A 20,479-nucleotide genomic window follows, 5' to 3' on the forward strand; every position below is an offset into this window, starting at 1 on the left:
AATATTTTGTGGACTGATGAGAGTAAAATTGTTCTTTTTGGGTCCAAGGGCCGCAGACAGTTTGTGAGACGACCCCCAAACTTTGAATTCAGGCCACAGTTCACAGTGAAGACAGTGAAGCATGGTGGTGCAAGCATCATGATATGGGTATGTTTCTCCTACTATGGTGTTGGGCCTATATATCGCATACCAGGTATCATGGATCAGTTTGGATATGTCAAAATACTTGAAGAGGTCATGTTGCCTTATGCTGAAGAGGACATGCCCTTGAAATGGGTGTTTAAACAAGACAATGACCCAAAGCACACTAGTAAACGAGCAAAATCTTGGTTCCAAACCAACAAAATTAATGTTTTGCAGTGGCCTGCCCAATCCCCGGACCTAAATCCAATTGAGAACTTGTGGGGTGACATCATAAAAGCTGTTTCTGAAGCAAAACCAAGAAATGTGAATGAATTGTGGAATGTTGTTAAAGAATCTTGGAGTGGAATAACAGCTGAAAGGTGCCACAAGTTGGTTGACTCCATGCCTCGCAGATGTGAAGAAATCATGAAAAACTGTGGTTATACAACTAAATACTAGTTTAGTGATTCACAGGATTACTAAAAAAACAGTTTGAACATAATAGTTTTGAGTTTGTAGCATCAGCAGCAGATGCTACTATTATTGTGAACACCCCCTTTTCTACTTTTTTTTAATTAATAGCCCAATTTCATAGCCTTAAGAGTGTGCATATCATGAATGTTTGGTCTTGTTGGATTTGTGAGAATCTACTGAATCTACTGGTACCTTGTTTCCCATGTAACAATAAGAAATATACTCAAAACCTGGATTAATCTTTTTAGTCACATACCACTATTATTCTGAACACTACTGTATGTAGGTTATAAAGTGATGCTATTCTTTATTAGCATCTATAGTTATTGCCATTATCTCTCTAGTAAACAGAAAAAAGGCCCTCTGTCCCTGCAGGACTTCAGGCTGATCGCTGTGTTGGGCCGAGGACATTTTGGGAAGGTACATCTTGCTGAGTGTGTTTTTGATCAATTCACATTTTAACTTCACTTCTACAACATTTAAAGGAACATGCTTAACAGTTAGTGGCTATTGCACCTCAAATCAATTAAAAGACAACCTTTTTGATTGGTTGACTGCATGTTTTAATAAATGTATTCTAAAGTCCTGACTTTAATAATTTCATGATTGAATAATTTTTAGGCATGTTTCCACCACAGGAACCCAAATATCCCCAGATATCACAAATGTTTACAGGAACGGCCCAGTAATTGGTCATCGTGGCTGCTGTGTTTCCGCCTCTGTGAAAGGTCACTGGGCTCACAGTGACAGCAAGCAATGCTGATAACATCTAGCAGGCAAACTTTAACCTTAACATTAGAAGATGCAAAGCAACATAAAAAAAAAATCAAATAAAAAAAAAACTTTACTTGCTGCCTGTCACTAACATCCAATGTTAGCATGTTAGTCAGAAAGCTAAAGCAAGAGTGCTTTATGCTTTTTTTAAATCTGGCTTCCCATCAGATTAACATTGCTAGGTAATGCAGACTTTTAAAGTATCTGTATTTCATCCATTTACCGCACTCCAGAATTCTCAGTTGCAACGTCTGTCATCAAATAAAAACCAGTGTCACGTTTCTCCACTCTTTGCCGGTTCACAAAGGTGTATGACGCAATATTCCATTGGTTTGCGGTCTGAGACCGTTGTTGTGGTCATTCAGATGGCTTGTAGTCCTGCTTCAAATATTCCCTTTTCTCTCAGCACTGTTTCATGGGGTTTTAATTCCATGGATACCTAGTTGCACTGTCGTAGATTTTCCTCATTCCTCCACAAGGATTCAAATCTTTGCTGGACCTCATCCATTGCCTGGGCCTCCTTGTTGGTCCATATGTCTGCTCTCCTGTCCATTCTAGCTCATTACTTCTGCTTAGTTTAAAAAAAAAATAAACCCTTGTGTTGTCGTCTTCTCTTGCGTGAGCTCAGCAAATCAGCGTTGAGCTCTTCCCAACTGCATTTCAGGGCCATTCAGAAGTACATTTGTTTTCAAAATAATAGCAGTGTGTTTTTAAAAAAGTGAGTCCACTCAAAATCCTTATAAGAACTTTTATTTAGAATAACTTTTATTTTTATTTAACTTTTAAATGCATGGGGAAAATGTATAAAATTTGTTAATATTGTACAGAAAGTGAAGAAAAATGAATATTTGGATGTTAAAAAATTAGCAAGTGTCTGAATTTTCTTTACAAACTCAAGCATTTACTGTATAATCTAAAAAAAGTTTGAAGATTTATCTTTCCTGTGAATGAAAACTAATATTTAGTTGTATAGCCAACTAAATATTAGTTCAGTGATCTGTGTTATATGGAGTCGATCTGTGTTATGAATGAATGAATGATTTATTCAGCACACAAAACTTTACAGTAGCACATGTGACCAAAAGGGTTTATATGGGGTTAAAATTGTCTCATTAATATTTGTAAATGCACACAGGGTGATCTACAAATAATCATTGATTTGCAAATGTGTTCAGATATCCACAAATGTAAATTTCATATTTGTAACTTGTAAATTGGTCTTTGCAAATAATGTATTTGCAAATATAAACTTAATTTGTAAAAAAAAAAAAAATACATTTGGAAAACTGGAAATTGTATTTGTGAATTGAGTTTCAGCATTTGTGGATCACCAATTACACGCATTCATCGCTTTCCTCTGTGACGTTATTTTGAGACATTCTTTTCGTGAAATCCACACAGATCCACAAACAAATGCCTACTGATTTGCAAATACACACTCACGCACATTGGATATCCACTAGATGGCAGTGTGGTTCCATTCATTACCCAGCCGTCTATTTAGATCTCAGCCATTTGACTCATTTTGACTTCTGATATGAGCTGGATGGACGTGGACGGACAAGGAGAGCAGTCGCCATCATCTAATGTAAGTACAAACAACTTTTGCTGTCCTAACTGTAAGATAAGACTCGACTTGCTTGATTATGTTCCTTCTTGACGAATCGTGGTAAAGTCAGTTTTCCCTCCAAGGTCCACGCTAGTTGATACATAATCAAGCAAGTCGAGTCTTAACTTCTGGCACCTGTGAGCAGGTATTCCAACCAGGACAATTAGACTACATTTCACAATTCCTCTGAATTTCTTGGTTTTGCCTCAGAAACGGCTTTTCTGGTGTCACCCAACAAGTTTTCTATTGGAATAAGGTCCCGGGATTGGGCTGGTTATTCACTCACTCACTCATCTTCAACCGCTTACTCCATTTAAGGGTTACAGGGGGTGGAGCCTATCCCAGTAGTCATAGGGCATAAGGCAGTGTAAACCCTGGACAGGACGCCACTCTGTTGCGGGGCTACATACAGACAAACGCACAAACCTACAGACAATTTAAAGTTTTCCAGTCCACCTAACCTGTATGTTTTTGGATGTGGGAGGAAGCTGGAGCACCCAGAGAGAACCCACGCAAACAAAGGGAGAACATGTAAAGGCCACCTTAATCTTTTTTGATGTGAAACAAAGATGCTACTGACTTGCTGGTGTGTTTGGGGTTGTTGTTTTGTTGAAACACCCATTTCAAGGGCATTTCCTCTTTGGCAACATGACCTCTTAAAGTATTCCAATGTATTCAAACTGATCCATGATCCCTGGTATGCGATAAATAGCCCCAACACCATCCATCCATCCATTTTCTTCCGCTTTATCCGGAATCGGGTCGCGGGGGCAGCAGCTCAAGCAAAGCCGCCCAGACCTCCTGATCCACACACACCTCCTCCAGCTCCTCCGGGGGAACGCCAAGGTGTTCCCAAGCCAGCCGAGAGATGTAGTCCCTTCAGCGTGTCCTGGGTCTTCCCCGGGGCCTCCTCCCAGTGGGACGTGCCCGGAACACTTCTCCAGCGAGGCGTCCAGGGGGCATCCGGAAAAGATGCCCGAGCCACCTCAACTGACTCCTTTCGACGTGGAGGAGCAGCGGCTCGACTCCGAGCTCCTCCCGAGTGACCCAGCTCCTCACCCTGTCTCTAAGGGAGCGGCCAGCCACCCTGCGGAGGAAACTCATCTCGGCCGCTTGTATTCGCAATCTCGATCTTTCGGTCATGAGCCAAATCTCATGACCATTGGTGAGGTTCAGAACGTAGATCGATCGGTTAATTGAGAGCTTTGCCCCCCTACTCAGCTCTCTCTTCACCACGACGGTCCAATATAGTAACCGCATCACTGCAGATGCTGCACCGATCCGTCTATCGATCTCACGCTCCATCCGTCCCTCACTCGTGAACAAGACCCCGAGATACTTAAACTCCTCCACTTGAGGCAAGGACACTCCACCAACCTGAAGAGGGCAAAGCACCTTTTTCCGGTCGAGAACCATGGCCTCGGATTTGGAGGTGCTAATTTTCATCCTGGACGCTTCACACTCCGCTGCAAACCGCCAGGAGCTTGGTTCGCATTGCCGGTAGTAAGCCCCAACACCATAGTATGAGAAACATAAAAACATCTCCATATCATGATGCTTGCTCCACCATGGTTCACTGTCTTCACAGTGTACTCTGGCTTGAATTCAGCCCTTATCCCCTGCTGGCTGAAGCCCCGATAGGGGGATTATGTAGTGGCGATTTCTGAAATCAACTCCTCTCACCCAAACTTTGTATGGAAGGTTGTGTATGCTCATAGAAGGGGTGCAGTCTGCTTTTAAAAAGCAGTACACAGAATTGAGATGGATGGTAATACACTTCCTTCAACCACTGAATTGAGGTATGAGTTGGCTTTTCCTTCTTTGTAGTCTGTAAGGAACATGTCTGCAGGTCCCTCTCCTCTCCACTGATGATATGTAGCAGGACATACACAGTGGCCAGTGATGGATTCCTTTCTCCTACTACAACCCCTGGCAAAAATTATGGAATCACCGGCCTCGGAGGATGTTCATTCAGTTGTTTAATTTTGTAGAAAAAAAGCAGATCAGACATGACACAAAACTATAGTCATTTCAAATGGCAACTTTCTGGCTTTAAGAAACACTATAAGAAATCAGGAAAAACAATTGTGGCAGTCAGTAACGGTTACTTTTTTAGACCAAGCAGAGGGAAAAAAACATGGACTCACTCAATTCTGAGGAAATAATTATGGAATCATGAAAAACAAAAGAATGCTCCAACACATCACTGCACTACCTCTGGCTTTTATAACATCTTGCAGTCTCTGAGGCATGGACTTAATGAGTGACAAACAGTACTCTTCATCAATCTGGCTCCAACTTTCTCTGATTGCTGTTGCCAGATCAGCTTTGCAGGTTGGAGCCTTGTCATGGACCATTTTCTTCAACTTCCACCAAAGATTTTCAATTGGATTAAGATCCGGACTATTTGCAGGCCATGACATTGACCCTATGTGTCTTTTTGCAAGGAATGTTTTCACAGTTTTTGCTCTATGGCAAGATGCATTATCATCTTGAAAAATTTCATCATCCCCAAACATCCTTTCAATTGATGGGATAAGAAAAGTGTCCAAAATATCAACGTAAACTTGTGCATTTATTGATGATGTAATGACAGACATCTCCCCAGTGCCTTTACCTGACATGCAGCCCCATATCATCAATGACTGTGGAAATTTACATGTTCTCTTCAGGCAGTCATCTTTATAAATCTCATTGGAACGGCACCAAACAAAAGTTCCAGCATCATCACCTTGCCCAATGCAGATTCGAGATTCATCACTGAATATGACTTTCACCCAGTCATCCACAGTCCACAATTGCTTTTCTTTAGCCCATTGTAACCTTGTTTTTTTCTGTTTAGGTGTTAATGATGGCTTTCATTTAGCTTTTCTGTATGTAAATCCCATTTCCTTTAGGCGGTTTTGTACAGTTTGGTCACAGACGTTGACTCCAGTTCCCTCCCATTTGTTCCTCATTTGTTTTGTTGTGCGTTTTAGATTTTTGAGACATATTGCTTTAAGTTTTCTGTCTTGACGCTTTGATGTCTTCCTTGGTCTACCAGTATGTTTGCCTTTAACAACCTTCCCATGTTGTTTGTATTTGGTCCAGAGTTTAGACACAGCTGACTGTGAACAACCAACGTCTTTTGCAACATTGCGTGATGATTTACCCTCTTTTAAGAGTTTGATAATCCTCTCCTTTGTTTCAATTCACATCTCTCGTGTTGGAGCCATAATTCATGTAGTCCACTTGGTGCAACAGCTCTCCAAGGTGTGATCACTCCTTTTTAGATGCAGACTAACAAGCAGATCTGATTTGATGCAGGTGTTAGTTTTGGGGATGAAAATTTACAGGGTGATTCCATAATTTATTCCTCAGAATTGAGTGAGTCCATATTTTTTTTCCCTCTGCTTGGTCTAAAAAAGTAACCGTTACTGACTGCCACAATTGTTTTTCCTGATTTCTTATAGTGTTTCTTAAAGCCAGAAAGTTGCCATTTGAAATGACTTTAGTTTTGTGTCATGTCTGTGATCTGCTTTTTTTCTACAAGATTAAACAACTGAATGAACATCCTCCGAGGCTGGTGATTCCATAATTATTGCCAGGGGTTGTATAATAAAGACATTATTTCACTACATTCTTTCATTCATTGCATGTCAGACAGAAAGCATGGCCAAATGTACATAATGTGTAAATAAAAATGGAAATAGGAATAATGTATAAAAAATATAATTTATAATCAAATTTAAAATTAAAATATTGAGACAGATGAACATAGCAGTCATTAGTTTTGCACAGTGCTGTCTGTTTAGAGTTAAGCTTCTCTAAATCACTTTGAATTAACTTCAACTAGAGTGATGACTTCTAAGCGTGTCATGAACTTTATTTATGATAATATTTTGATTTTTGTTTGCAAGTTGATGAGCTTCCTACCGGTGTGCAGTTTTCTGGGTGACGTCAGCCACAACACACACGTGCCAGAAGGAAAATAAAAAAATAATAGAAGTGCCAGCCTGTGATAAGATTCATCTATATATATCTTATGCACTAAATTACCAAGCAAACCGTTCGGGAGGTCGGCAGGTGGACTGAGTAAGACGACACTGTCGACTGTCAGTAAACTGATCTGCTCGGAGTTGGTTCTCCTCTTTTTCAGTGGGTTTAACCGGCACACTGAAGAACTGAGCACTTAAAGCTCCTCCACTCTCCCTGTCACTGATAAACCCCTTGCACAAAGAAACTGCTGTAATTGTTCCCATTTCTACAGACTTGAATGTACTTCGCCGCCATGATCCTGGGGATGCGCAGTGTTTATATGCATTGACCTTTGAACTTACCCAGCAGTCACTGCGGCGCTAAAAACTCGAAACTGGCTTATTTTGTGAAACATGGAACAAGTCCTTGTTATAGGTTAGGTATTTGCATATTTTCATATCGTTCTAGTTGGCCTCATTTTACCATTTATGGCCCTAGATTAACAAAACTAGTCTCCGTCAGTTTCACGAGTGGGTACCTGCATTCTCGAATCAGCTCCTCTCATATGTTTAAGAGGAATTTTGGGACACTTGGTAATATTCCATGAAATGTCAGAATGTAGTGAGCACTTGTACCAAAGCGCCGTTTGCCAGCGGGGCATATTGTGCTTGGGGTTTTTTTTTTTTTTTTTTCTTCTTCTTCTTTTCAACAATGGGACTTGCCCATAGATTGTCTTCACATAGATGTACTCTAATTGTTACAGTACTCACAGGTAATTTTAGACCTTCTTTGATTACCCTGGAGCTGATCATTGTCTGAGTCTTTCCCATTATGGTGATTTTTCCATCCTTTTTTTCCCCAGATCTTTCTGGTAGATTTGTAGAGAGAAACGCAATGCAACCAGCATGTACATTTGCTGCCTTCATCCTTAAATAAGGGTCACAGAAAGAAAAATGCAGACACTGTTTTATTGAACAGCCTAATATAACTTTTTCTACACTTTCTGTACAGTAATAACAAATTTGATACATTTTTCTTCATGTTTTGATTTGGAATATAATTAGGGAATAATCCTGTTGTGTCTGATTTGCGGACTTTCATGCTGGTTATACAGTCGCAAATTGAGCTTTGCTGGCGACGCATCAGCGGAACCGCAAAACTGCTATTTGCGACCGTATAACAGCATGACCGTCCGCAAATCATCAGACACAACAGGGTTATTCCCATTCTAATTCAATTCCATCGTTTGCACAGTTTATTTTTCTTTAGGTAATTCGGTCGGCTAGGCTTACCGTCAGGCCGAGGCAGTGTCGCTCCAACAGTGGTCAGGGCACGGAGTAATCCATCAAACATGAAAATCCATCAATTCCATCAAATGTGAAACTGTATCAGAATCCACATCATTATTTTCGTTATGGTAGCTTAAATTCACCCATTTCGGCGGCGGCGGTACGCGACTTTCTCTTGTTCTCAGCTAACAGCTAGCAGCGCGCGGCCGGTGTTTTGTCGAATTGTGTATCTTGTCACATAAATTGACAGTTCCGCATTCCGACAATACTGCGCATCCACACGCACGCGCAGGAATGACATTTTGTCAGAACACTAGTCAGTGCGGAGTAATAAATCCAGCCATTACCCTGATATTATCTCACACGATTAACCAATCAAATTTGCGGAAAAAATGAAATTCGATTAGAATGTGCATTGTTCCCAATGCATTTGCATTTATGGAAATAAAAGCTATTATAAGGATTTTGAGCTTTATTAATTTTTTAAAGACACTGCTATTATAACACAACTGTACTTACCCCAGAGCAGTGACTTATTTCACACCTGAAAAAGACAAAAAAAAAATCACCTGTCAGGGGCGATTCCTGCGGTAGAGCCACTAAAATCACCCTCAACTTCCTGCAGTGGAAACAGGCTTTATGTGTGTAACACATTTTACCAGCCTTCTGTTTTACTCTTTCAGTATATATTGACTGAAATAAAGTGAGTTTTTCTGGATGTCTTCAGGTATTGCTGTCAGAATACAAGAAGACGGGCACAATGTATGCCATCAAAGCTTTGAAAAAAGGTGACATCATATCTCGGGATGAGGTGGAAAGGTGCGTTAATGGGGTTTTAGTTATTGTTGCTTGTGTTCTCGTTGATTTTTCCATTGAAACTCAAATTTAGTCTTTCCCACCTCTCATATCTTTAACAAAAATAAACACTAATGATTTGTAAATGTCTCATCTTTTTCTCTGCTGTGTCCTACTTTTTCTCTCTGCACTCTTGTTCTTTCTCAATCCTTCATTTTTCACTTCCTTCCCTCACTGCAATCTTCGCTGGCTTCCTTTCTTTTGCTTCCTCCACATGCACGTTTCCACCGTCTCTTGTTCTACCTCTAGTCTGATGTGTGAGAAGCGCATCTTTGAGACAGTGAACATGTCGCACCATCCCTTCCTGGTCAACCTGTTTGCGTGCTTCCAGACACCAGAGCATGTGTGTTTTGTGATGGAGTACACAGCGGGAGGTGACCTGATGATGCACATCCACACTGACGTCTTCACAGAGCCACGAGCCATGTGGGTAACGTGTGTTTGTTTGTTTGTTTGCTTGCAGTGGGAGCTTTAGTGTACCGATTCCATTGTCCTGATGTTGCCTGTGAAAATCTCTGAGACAGTTCAGAGTCTGTGTATATGCTTAAGTAGTCACACAAACTAAATCACCTGCACAGTTCTGGAATCTATTTCAGATATTTAACCATTTTCACAGCTTAAGTATTTTTTTTAATTATTTAAAGTATTTTGACAGTCTCATTAACTTATTCCAGTATGTGCAAATGTTATGTCTTTTTAGCCTTAATTATGCATGTTAAATTGTAAAATGTCATGTTTGATAGTGGTATAACTCCTGTGACCCTCTGCACCAGCTGGACTTGATTGTAACAGGTACTAATGAAATGTAAATCTAAGTTTAGGGTTTTGGCATAAAATGTGGACTGCACAAATTTCCCTTCAACATTTTTGTTTTAATCACGAAGCAGAATAACTAGTGTTGTTTGCATGTCCCCTTTTCTGTGTACTTGTTTCCTGTTATTTTTCTTTGTACTTCCATAACAAAACTTCCATAAAAATATATGTCAAAGAAATGTCGCTTTGGTTTGGCTCTAGGTTTTATGCAGCCTGCGTGGTTCTTGGACTTCATTTCCTCCATGACCATAAGATTGTGTACAGGTAAATATAATTAATATAATAATATAATTCACACACACCTGATGCCTTACTTGAGGTGAATGAGGAGTTGATCTATATTTAAAAAGAAGTAATTCGTATATAGGCCCTGAGACCCGTTGGTGCCAGTGCTTATCTTGGGCTTCCGTAGGGTGAAGTGGATGAGAGTCTACAGCTCCTACTGGACAGGACACCAGTCCAGTGCAGGTTGCTTCCCCAGCCAAGTCCAGTACTCATTTACAACTGAGTGGACTGAGACAATGCAGATTAAGGGTCTTGTCCAAGGACACAGACAGGTAGCATGAGCAGGAATCAGAAGACTGAACATAGGTAAATTCAGTTTTTACTGTATAGTTCAAAATTACAGAATTTCTTATTGGGATTTGCAGCATAATGCAGGTAGATGAGTAGAATAAAGAGTTGGACTGCCAATATGTAGACCTCTGTTCAATTCCCAGTCACACTACCTTGTCTGTGTCCTTGGATGCTTCATCTGCATTATCTCAGTTCACCCAGCTGTAAATGGGTACCAGCCTTGGCTGGGAAAGTAACCTGCATCCAAATGGCGTCCCATCTAGGGGAAGTCGTAGACATGCAATTGCTTCAAGCTACAGAATCTAGGGATAAGCACAGCATCAATAGGCCTTGTACCTATATATGCCTTTCTAACTTCATGACATATGACACCCTCTATCCTTGGATGGTCACATTTAATGAGCGTGCCAAGAACAGACACTCTTAACACACGTGAAGGCAGAATATCAATAGGAGAAAATTAACTTTAAATGTTCAGTAACCAATCATTTTGTTTTAAAATCTTTGCCCATAAAAAGAAACTGCCTCATTCCTCTGGAAATGATGTTTCTTTTTACTTCATAATTTTTAACCAAAGTAAATTGTGCCCAGTAGATGAGGGTATTTTTTTTGTTTGTTTTTTTTTATAAAAAATAAAAAGGAATGAAAGCAAACTAAAGTGCAATATGCTTTGAACCCTTTTTTGAAAAGACACCGCCATCTGGTGGGCTCAGAAAACAACAGCAAATGGTTTATGAGGCATCATATGGCTATCACTCCAAATGTCTCTATTTTAAACTCAAATGTATTGTTTTGTTTCTCTCCATGTTGTTTTCAGTTGGGTGTGGGGCTAATGTACCCCATGTTTGAATAGTATAGGGGTTTAGTCCCTTGCTCAAGGACAGTTCAAAGCTCAAACATCTGAAATCAATCCCACCATTCCTTTGGTTTATAGTCAACACGCTCCACTGAATGAGGTAGATTACAAATTAAATCAAATTTATTCATAAAGCGCCTTTTAAGTTTCAATCTGCTTTACTGTTTCAAACACAGTTAACATACAAGTACAAGATATTGAAACACTCAAGCAAATGGAATTGACTGGCATGCTCCATGCAAGTGTCTAAAGATTTGATAGTTGCTTATCCAAAAATCGAAAATGTCATCAGCATTCAAGAATTGAAGCACTGATGACTGAGTGAACAGTATTTGCCATGAATGTTAGGATGATTTCCACAAAAAATAGTCATCACACTCCAAAACAGATTTAAAAATGTTTTCAAGCAGTAATCCAAATTGAATAGATGACTAAAATACTTGACACTGTGATTTTAAGAGGGAATCCGCCTACAAATAAAAACATGCAGTCTGCGGTCCTTTAACTTATTTAAAAGACTAACAAAAAAGTATCTATAATAGATAGTTTTAATTGATTTTAGTTACCTAACTTGAATAAAGCAATGTAAAACCATAAAACTTTCATCTTAAAACAGGACTCCACCATTATCACACATCAAGGTGGAGACATCCATAGAACGGTGCCACTGATCCACATGTGAAATACATTTCAATCTTCAGATTATACAATACATGAACTATGTTTTATGGCCAGAGTGTCTACACCCTTTGCTTCTTTCATCTCTTGCAGACTATATACGTACGTCATAAATGTTGACTTACACTGAAAAAAGTGAAACACGGTGCACTTCATTCAGAGTACTTATTTACATTGGTCTAATGGAAAATTGTGGTTTCCAGTTTAAATCTGCTGAAATCACTTTACAAAATCATAAATATACATTGTGAGAAACTAAAAAAATTAACAAATTACATCAGTTTTTTTAAGTTGATCCAAAGTAGCATTTTTTTCAGTGTATGATTCTGACATTGTTTTGATCTTCTTTTAGAGACCTCAAGCTCGATAACCTGCTGTTGGATAAAGATGGTTATGTCAAGATTGCTGACTTTGGGCTTTGTAAAGAAGGTGTGTATAGAAGCTTCTGACACTGTGTCTCTGTTCATTTTGCTTGCTGCGTGATTGTCCTTTCAGCTTGTGGCACCATTACATGTCAGTCTTCCTCTCTGTGCTGTGCTGTAGGGATGGGCTATGGAGACCGGACCAGCACGTTCTGTGGTACGCCAGAGTTTCTGGCTCCTGAGGTTCTAACAGACACATCCTATACCAGGGCAGTAGACTGGTGGGGACTGGGCGTCCTTATCTATGAAATGCTGGTTGGAGAGGTGAGAACTCACACTGATGTACGTTTATAATGTTTGTGAGGTAGTTGCTGCTGAAATGTTTGTGGGAACACGTATCACATTCATTTTGGTTCGAAGGACGAAGGAGGCAGCGATTGAGGCCCTCTGCACTGTGCTCTATAAAATCACTCTCTGTGCTCCTCCACTTCTGATGAAACAAAAGTTGCACTGTTCAGTTTATCCATTTTTAGAGCCCAAAAGTACTTGAATTAACCAACGTAATTATTAATATTAAGGGGTTTTGTTAAGACTTAGATGAAACCCTTTGCGGCCAAAGATTGCCTGATGTCTGGAACCCATGCACATTACCAAATACTGAGTTTCCTTCCTTTGAGATGCTTATCCTGTCTTGGGTACAAGTACAAAGCATGCTCTGTTGGTTTCCGGTCAGGTGATTGACTTGGCCAGTGAAGAATATTCCATTCCTTTGCATTGAGAAGCTCTTGGGTTCCTTTGGCAATATGTTTTGGATAATTATCCATCTAGACTGCAAAGTACATCAGATTGGCAGCCATTCATGCCGATTCCATAACACTACCTCCACCATGTTTTAGGCCTCTTCACACAAGTAGGAATCAGGGCGAATCACGGTGAAACAGCCCGCATGAAAACATCGAGCCGATGTCGGGAGAGACACACAGTTGAGCAGGCGTGAACGATCCTGCTGCGACGAAACTGTCGTAGCGAGAACACAGTGTGAGCCATAGACATCCCATAATAGACAGGTATTTTGGTCATGTGACCTGGAGCCCTGAGCCGCCCATCTTGAAAGATTGAAGTGCTGCAGCGGTCTCTCGCTGTCAGTGGAGAATGCATGCTTTGCACTAATGATCACTGTCAATTTTCTGGCCGACTTCTCCGCCATTATTTACCTTTAAGACGTGAAAACTTGTGCTCAGGTCAATTCAGATGCGTAGATTTGATTTCTGAAGACAGAGTTATCATAACCGTTGGTCTTTTCTCCCTATAAGGCTGCGACTGGAGCGTAAAGTCGAGCTCCTGTCAATAGAAAACTCATGTCATCAACTCTGGCTGATTCATCTTTTGTTTTTTTTCTCTTCGTGCTTTGACAGCAAAGGGCAGGAAAGAATATTGTTCCAGATGTTTTCTGGCAAAGTCTAGTCTGGCCTTCTGTTCTTGAGTGTTTCCAGTGAGTTCCAGTGGTTTTATCCAAATGCATCCACAATTGAAGATCCAGATGGCTCATATATCATCACTAACATTTGAAGCCGAAATTGAATAGTGCATTTTTTTTTTTTTATTTACTCATTTAATTAAATTGTTTGCACAAGTGAGGAGGTGTCCTGTGCTGTAATTCAGGGCATGTGATGTGACTATAATTGGATCTTCCATCACTTTGTCCTCTGTATTTGCCAGAGTGACACATTGTTGAGCCCCGGGGGGCACTTGGAGTATTTTGAACAGCAGTCAACTAAGGGCCTGGTCACACAGCACACGGCAATAGCTGAGCAAAGGAAAAAAGTCACAAATCGTCAAGAAAAGGTGGATGAATGATCCTGCACTTTTCCCATCACTAAAAAGTCTGCGAATCAAGAGCGCAAAAAGGAACAAAAGAAAAACGAAGCAAGCATCAACCTTGACGCTTAAAACAAAATCAAAACGAAACATTTATGATGATGTGAATGACAGCGGGTATGAGACCTAACACAGCCACCCTGTGCTCATGTCTGCAGCACCTGCAGGTGCGGGATCTGGTTGTCTTGACAACAGGTGAGAGATGATGGCTACGTTCACATGCCGTTAATATTCGGGATAAGGTCAATATTCCGGTTTCTGAATCATTAGGAATAACCCGTTTACATGCTTAAGCAGACAGAGTTACTCCTGTATACATGGTCATTGGTATCATTTGGAATATCCCCATCTAAATAGCGACGCATGTCTTCCACCGGTGCTTGATTTGGTCTGGCGTTCGTGCAAATCCTGCTTCATGTAACTTTTCGGTCACCTTCTTGTAAATGTCACTATCTCTGTACTTTCTACCATCAATAAAAGACATTATATTCATGTCTTTCACGATACTAATGGAGTACTCGGTTTCCTCCTCGCTCCAGAAGTGTGGTGCTGTGCTGCCGCATCTGGATTTCCCCATGCTTGTTTACCTCTGCTTCTGTGGTGTCCGGTGGGTTGCGCGTGCCGCATACAAGTAGTTGCCGTACTCAGAAGACCAAGATTCCTTGCGGATAGAACATGCGCAGAACACAAAATAATGTTCCTTTCTATGGGGATATTCCGATGCGCATTTATATGACCTGATATTTGATGTGCACACATGCAGGCCACAAATGGCTGCAACATGCATAAATAGTTAAAGTAGTTGATAAAACTTTCTTGCCACGATTGTTTCTGTATGAGAACGTTGCTTTTCGTCCCACACATGGACGAATCATCACCGATACAAGGATTTTACCTGCAGCTCACAGGAGCTTTAGTTATTGACCCGTTCAGATATCGCCAACGTTCGTGCAAGACGTTGGACTACGCAAATGATGAGGAAAAACAAAATACGGACGAATTGAGGTTGTTATCAGGATTTGAACAACAGTTTGAAAATTCTGACGAAACGCCAGCTACAGGAACAAAGCTGAACGACGGTTAAACGATACCTCTGAAAGTCAACCTAAGTCCAGATTTGTTGTTTTGTTTTGGCTTCGCTGTCCTTTGTTAGTGCTGTGTGACCGAGGCTTCAGGCAGCTGTAGCTGAACACTTTCACTTCATGAGGACAGACACTACTGTCCCGTTCCTTGTCACTCTCACCTTAACCGACTTTATTTTGGAAACACATTCTTCAGTTTTTTTTTTTACATATTCTTTCACCTATACAAAAAACTTGCTATACACATTATTCTGAAGTATCTATAACATACTGTGGTTTTATTGCAGCTCTACCCCACTTCAAATATTGACTACAATGATTTAATTATGTGTTTACAAAGCATGTGTATGTGCGTGTGTGTAGTCACCATTCCCAGGGGATGATGAGGAGGAGGTGTTTGACAGCATTGTGAACGATGAAGTCCGGTACCCACGCTTCCTGTCCACTGAAGCCATTGGCATCATGAGAAGGGTGTGAATACACAGTCACTAACACTAACATGCTGCAAGACAGGTTTACACTGCACAGTCTGCTCACCTTGTTGTTGGACTGTGATATCATTTGTAAATGTGTAAGTATGTTGTGTGACTTCATATGTTTTATTTGTATTCTAATGAGCAGCTGCTACGGAGGAATCCAGAGAGAAGACTGGGATCTGGTGAGAAGGATGCAGAGGAGGTGAAGAAGCAGCCATTTTTCAAGGTGAGCAAGCATTTTGTGTTCATTCCTTGAGGAGACATTTTGTAATAAAACAAGTAAGCACTGAAACACATCAGAACGGTTGTGTGTGAGTGGTGGTTACATTGCGTGTAGATTTTCATTTTGGTGGCTGTGTCAACAGATTACACCTTCCACTTTACAGCCTGTATGACCGAAGCATCCCAGACACGTCTCTCATTGCAGCTGCTCTAGCTCTCGTAGCCTGCACCTATGTTTCACCTGTGACGCAGGCAGCACACCGCAAAATTATACAATTAATGACCTGTCATTTTACCATCATTCTGATAACATTAAATAACTGTCACTTTTTGCTGGAGTTTGTATGTCTGGGGAAGAGGCCACAAACATGAAAAATGTGAATAGAGTATTTTTAACACCATTGCAGTGATTGAAAAAAGTCACAGAAGTCACTTTTATGATCTTCACTTTTTCACATTCTGAACTCAACTCACATAAATGTCGATGACCCACAGGATCTGAATTACAAAAATTTAATAATCTACAGTATATAAGAAAATGTTCGGATGGTAAGTCTATATATGTTGATATTATATTTTTTAAAGTTTATAGTCCCTGAAAACACATCATGTTGAATGACGTGTTTTCAGGGAGCGCCTACCAGCTGACCACACACTGCAAAAAGTCTCCCTCTCAAAATAGCCAAAACAATCCAAAAATCTAGCCAATTTGTCTTGTAATAAGCAAAAAAAAAAAAAAAAATCTGTCAATGGGGTAAGAAAAATTTACTTGGTTAGAATTATCAAAAGTAGCAAAATCTCTATGCAATGAATAATTAAAATGTGCCTTAAAACTAGGCAGGATTCCTATGTTAAGATTAGCGTCTGTCTTAAAATAAGGAAAACAATCTTGTTCCTTTGCTTGGATGATTTGAAATCCATTGCCTTTCCTTGTTAGTGGTTAAATACAGCTTGATATTAGCTGGAAAAACTAAAGAAAAAGTGAGATGCATTTTCCCAAAATAAGTTTTTGTTGTGTAAAAAATGCTTGACAAGATTATTTTTCTATTTAGATAAAAAAAAAGTCTTTTTTTACTTTCTTATATATCAGTTTTTGCAGTGCAGGCCAACTCAGCTGCATGCACCTGTTATAAAAAAAAACACACACACAAAACCGCTTCCAAAGGAAATTTAAAAAACAGCATTCCACAGAAAATCTTGAGTGTGGGAGAAAGCCATAATCAAAAACAAATAATGAGCAAAGATTAGCAGTGATGCAGCTGAAAAGCTGCCCGCTGCATACAACATACAGGACCTGCGGCAGTGGTGCAGTGCAGCCACCACACGCAGCCAGTGTTAAAATGGCGGTAATGGTCTCCATCTCTCTCGTCTATCTCTTTTTAGAGTATGGACTGGGAAGCACTGCTGCAAAGGAAGGTGCCGCCTCCTTTTGTCCCATCCATTGGAGGCAAGGAAGACGTCAGCAACTTTGATGAGGAGTTTACCACCGAAGCCCCGGCCCTCACACCTCCACGCGAGCCCCGCACACTCTCTCGTAAAGATCAGGACAGCTTCAGGGACTTTGACTATGTATCTGACCTCTGCTAGTGTGCCCTTGACAAAACAGGACCACAGTGACATTTTGAGGAAACATACTTGTCTCTACTGATCGTCACAATGGGCTGTGTTTACCGTTACCTACACTGTGAATGAATGTCAAGAGGCAGAGAATGTGCACGCTGGTTCATCTGTCAGTTTAATTGTGGACTGACCAAATAAATGCTGTGACATAATTTTAGAAGTAAAAATGTCCTTAACAATGACTTTTGTTACATGAAAAAGGACAAATCTTACACCAGTTGGACAGCACAGTGACAGATGTCATACTTCTGTTATACACGTAGAATAACTAGTTGCCACAGCCCTTAAAATACCTCTGCACACTCGCATGTCAGTTTAGTTGTGTATTGAGCTGAGAGGCGGAACTCGCTGTCCCCTCAGACTGTGACTGTTTGGGCCTTGGCCGGTGGCCTCACATAAATGATGCCTTACGTTTGTACACTCTCCATTAAAATGCATTGTTTTTGTTTTGATCTCTGGCACATTTTTGTGACCTTCTAGTATGTAAAAGAGTGAAACCATTTGCTGTGTCAATGCTTTCAGCTGTACTTTAAAAAAAATTGTCAAAGAGAGTGAGTTTGTACTCAAGATTTGTATGATTAATATTCAGTCATGCAGACTGATGCTAGTCAATGTCAATGTCAAATATGGGTTAGAAAACTAACTGAACAATAATGTATTTTCTGGAGTTCCTCCCTTTTTGTTTTTTTTTTTTTGTTTGTTTGTTTGTTTGTTTTTTAAATGTGCTGCTTGTAAATTTAATTTGTGACAAAATCTTATGATGGCAATTTTCTGACAAGCCACATTGGTGAAATTTGACTACTTGCTGCATTATTAAGAAAATACTTTTTGGCCTTTTGAATTGGATAGAGGTGGGTGCTTGTAAAAAATCAGTTTCAAAGCTACAGTGCCTTGCAAAAGTACAGTATTTGGCCCCTTGGTATTAAACACATTTTAATTTGTTTTTGCCATTTCAGATGCAAAAAGTAAATCAGGCTTCATGTTCATGTATCCATCCCTTGACTTGTCTGAAGAATACTGGCAATAAAACCATTCAGTACGTTAATGTTTCACATAATGGCCCTGACGGCCTCCTGCACTTTGCAGAATGCACCGCGGTGCCAGCAGAGTTACGTCATCTCACAGCGCATGTAAACACTCACAAGTGAGGCTGTGAATGGCGTTGATCCAGCCTGTTCATGAGTAATTATGATGATGACACATTCTCCCAAGTTGAGAGGGTTATCTAGAGAAGGTGTAGCACCTGTGATGGACCCAGTGTTGTCTTGTTGTCCATACTTCATGACATTTGTTAACATTGTACCCTGAAGTGGAACTCTGCTGAAACTGACCTCTCGTGTGAGTGACAGACCGTGAGATGGCACAAGATTCACAACTGCAAAACACAGAATTACTTATGGAACACATCATCTTGGCTTTCATATTTTTCATTAATTTATATCAAGTTGTAGAGATTTGCTTTGATGTTGAATTTAAGGAAGATAATTTTAGATTTTTTTTTATATATTGATAAGCCTAGTTTACTTTTTGTATTTTAAATAGCATAAATAAATTTAAATGTGTGAAATACCAAAGGCTGAGTCATTTATGACTCTGGGCATATATATTTTTGTGCACCATTTCTCTAATTTTAATGAGGAAAAAAGTTTCCTACCCTGAATTTGTCAATCTGTTTGTCCTGCATTTGTTCATAGAATTTTGCAAGGATCATGTGATCCATGTGGCAAGTATAATCCAAACTTGTGCAGGGTCACTTATGACCCCCACCAGGAAGATCTCAGATTTTCGACATTATAGCCTCTGGTGGTATTGTAATTTGCCAACTCTAATCCTTATACTTTACTGTTTTGCAGGGAAGCAAGGCCAATAGACCTAGCGTTGAGACTGATTTTTGATGCCCAGACTGAAGATAAAAAAGGATGATGGCCAAATATGTTATAGAGAGTGAAATAAAAATAAAGAACCCTAAAACAATCATTTATATACAAGTATTCCAATATAAAGTCAATGGGGTCATAAATAATCACACTCGGCCATATTAGTCATTAAAATAGCTTGGTCGCTTGAGGGTTAAATTGAAAAATCTAAACAGGAACATTCAATGTGTAATTAACAGACTTTACATAAATTTGCAAACCACCAGTTTTGTGGACATGAAGAAAATTTTCCTCTCAAAAGTACTGAAACATCAGCTACCTGTATCATGTTAAATGCTGGCCTTTGTTTTCAGTGTCCTTGTATTATTGATGAAGTCATTAAGCCTGGTTGTTATCCTGAAGACATAATGCGTATGGAGCAAAACAAGTTGTTTGAATCCTCTTTTCCACAGTACAGTCAAGTAGAGGTTGCCTTATGTAAAAGGGTCTCAACCATGCCTTTCTATAGCCATATTATTTATCAATGAAGGGAAGCAGAGAGAAATGTTGGAAATAATGAGCCATCCATAATTGGTTTTTTGAGTGCAACAGAGCTTTTTCATGAAGGTGCATATTTGATGGTGTGGACTTTTATTTTGTGTACATTACAGTGATGCAAACCACATGGTATGAGACGACTTATTTTATAAAGAAAACCGACTGAATATCGTGTGCTGGTGTTCTCTATTCATGCTAATAAACTGTGCATAAAAAATGCTAAATTATACTTTTGACTATAGAGTACAAGTTAAAAAACAATAACAGTACTGTAACAGTATTTTGTATTTTTGTAGGTCGAGACTTAAAATTACCATAGAGGTGCTTCTGGTTCAAACCAAGGCAACATTGCATTGTTTTACAAAATGTGTGTGGGGGAAGCAATACCAGTTGACACATTAACAGTTTTTTTTTTCAACAG

At 39.8% G+C, this 20,479-nt stretch overlaps 1 protein-coding gene across 2 annotated transcripts in view; it reads left to right on the plus strand.

Moving 5' to 3' along the window:
• Positions 1-19,561, plus strand: part of LOC117525675 (serine/threonine-protein kinase N1-like) — a 125,661-nt gene extending 106,100 nt beyond the window's left edge. For both annotated transcript variants that reach the window (XM_034187599.1, XM_034187598.1), the window contains exons 15-23: positions 942-1,017; positions 8,954-9,045; positions 9,331-9,507; positions 10,096-10,158; positions 12,357-12,433; positions 12,548-12,690; positions 15,690-15,797; positions 15,948-16,028; positions 17,408-19,561. In XM_034187599.1, coding sequence (XP_034043490.1) covers positions 942-1,017; positions 8,954-9,045; positions 9,331-9,507; positions 10,096-10,158; positions 12,357-12,433; positions 12,548-12,690; positions 15,690-15,797; positions 15,948-16,028; positions 17,408-17,611 — 1,021 coding nt within the window. In that variant the 3' untranslated portion in view covers positions 17,612-19,561. The remainder of the gene's footprint in view (positions 1-941; positions 1,018-8,953; positions 9,046-9,330; positions 9,508-10,095; positions 10,159-12,356; positions 12,434-12,547; positions 12,691-15,689; positions 15,798-15,947; positions 16,029-17,407) is intronic.
• Positions 19,562-20,479: the final 918 nt, after the last annotated feature.

Source organism: Thalassophryne amazonica, chromosome 15, assembly GCF_902500255.1.
Source record: "Thalassophryne amazonica chromosome 15, fThaAma1.1, whole genome shotgun sequence".
Classification (NCBI taxonomy): Eukaryota; Metazoa; Chordata; class Actinopteri; order Batrachoidiformes; family Batrachoididae; genus Thalassophryne; species Thalassophryne amazonica.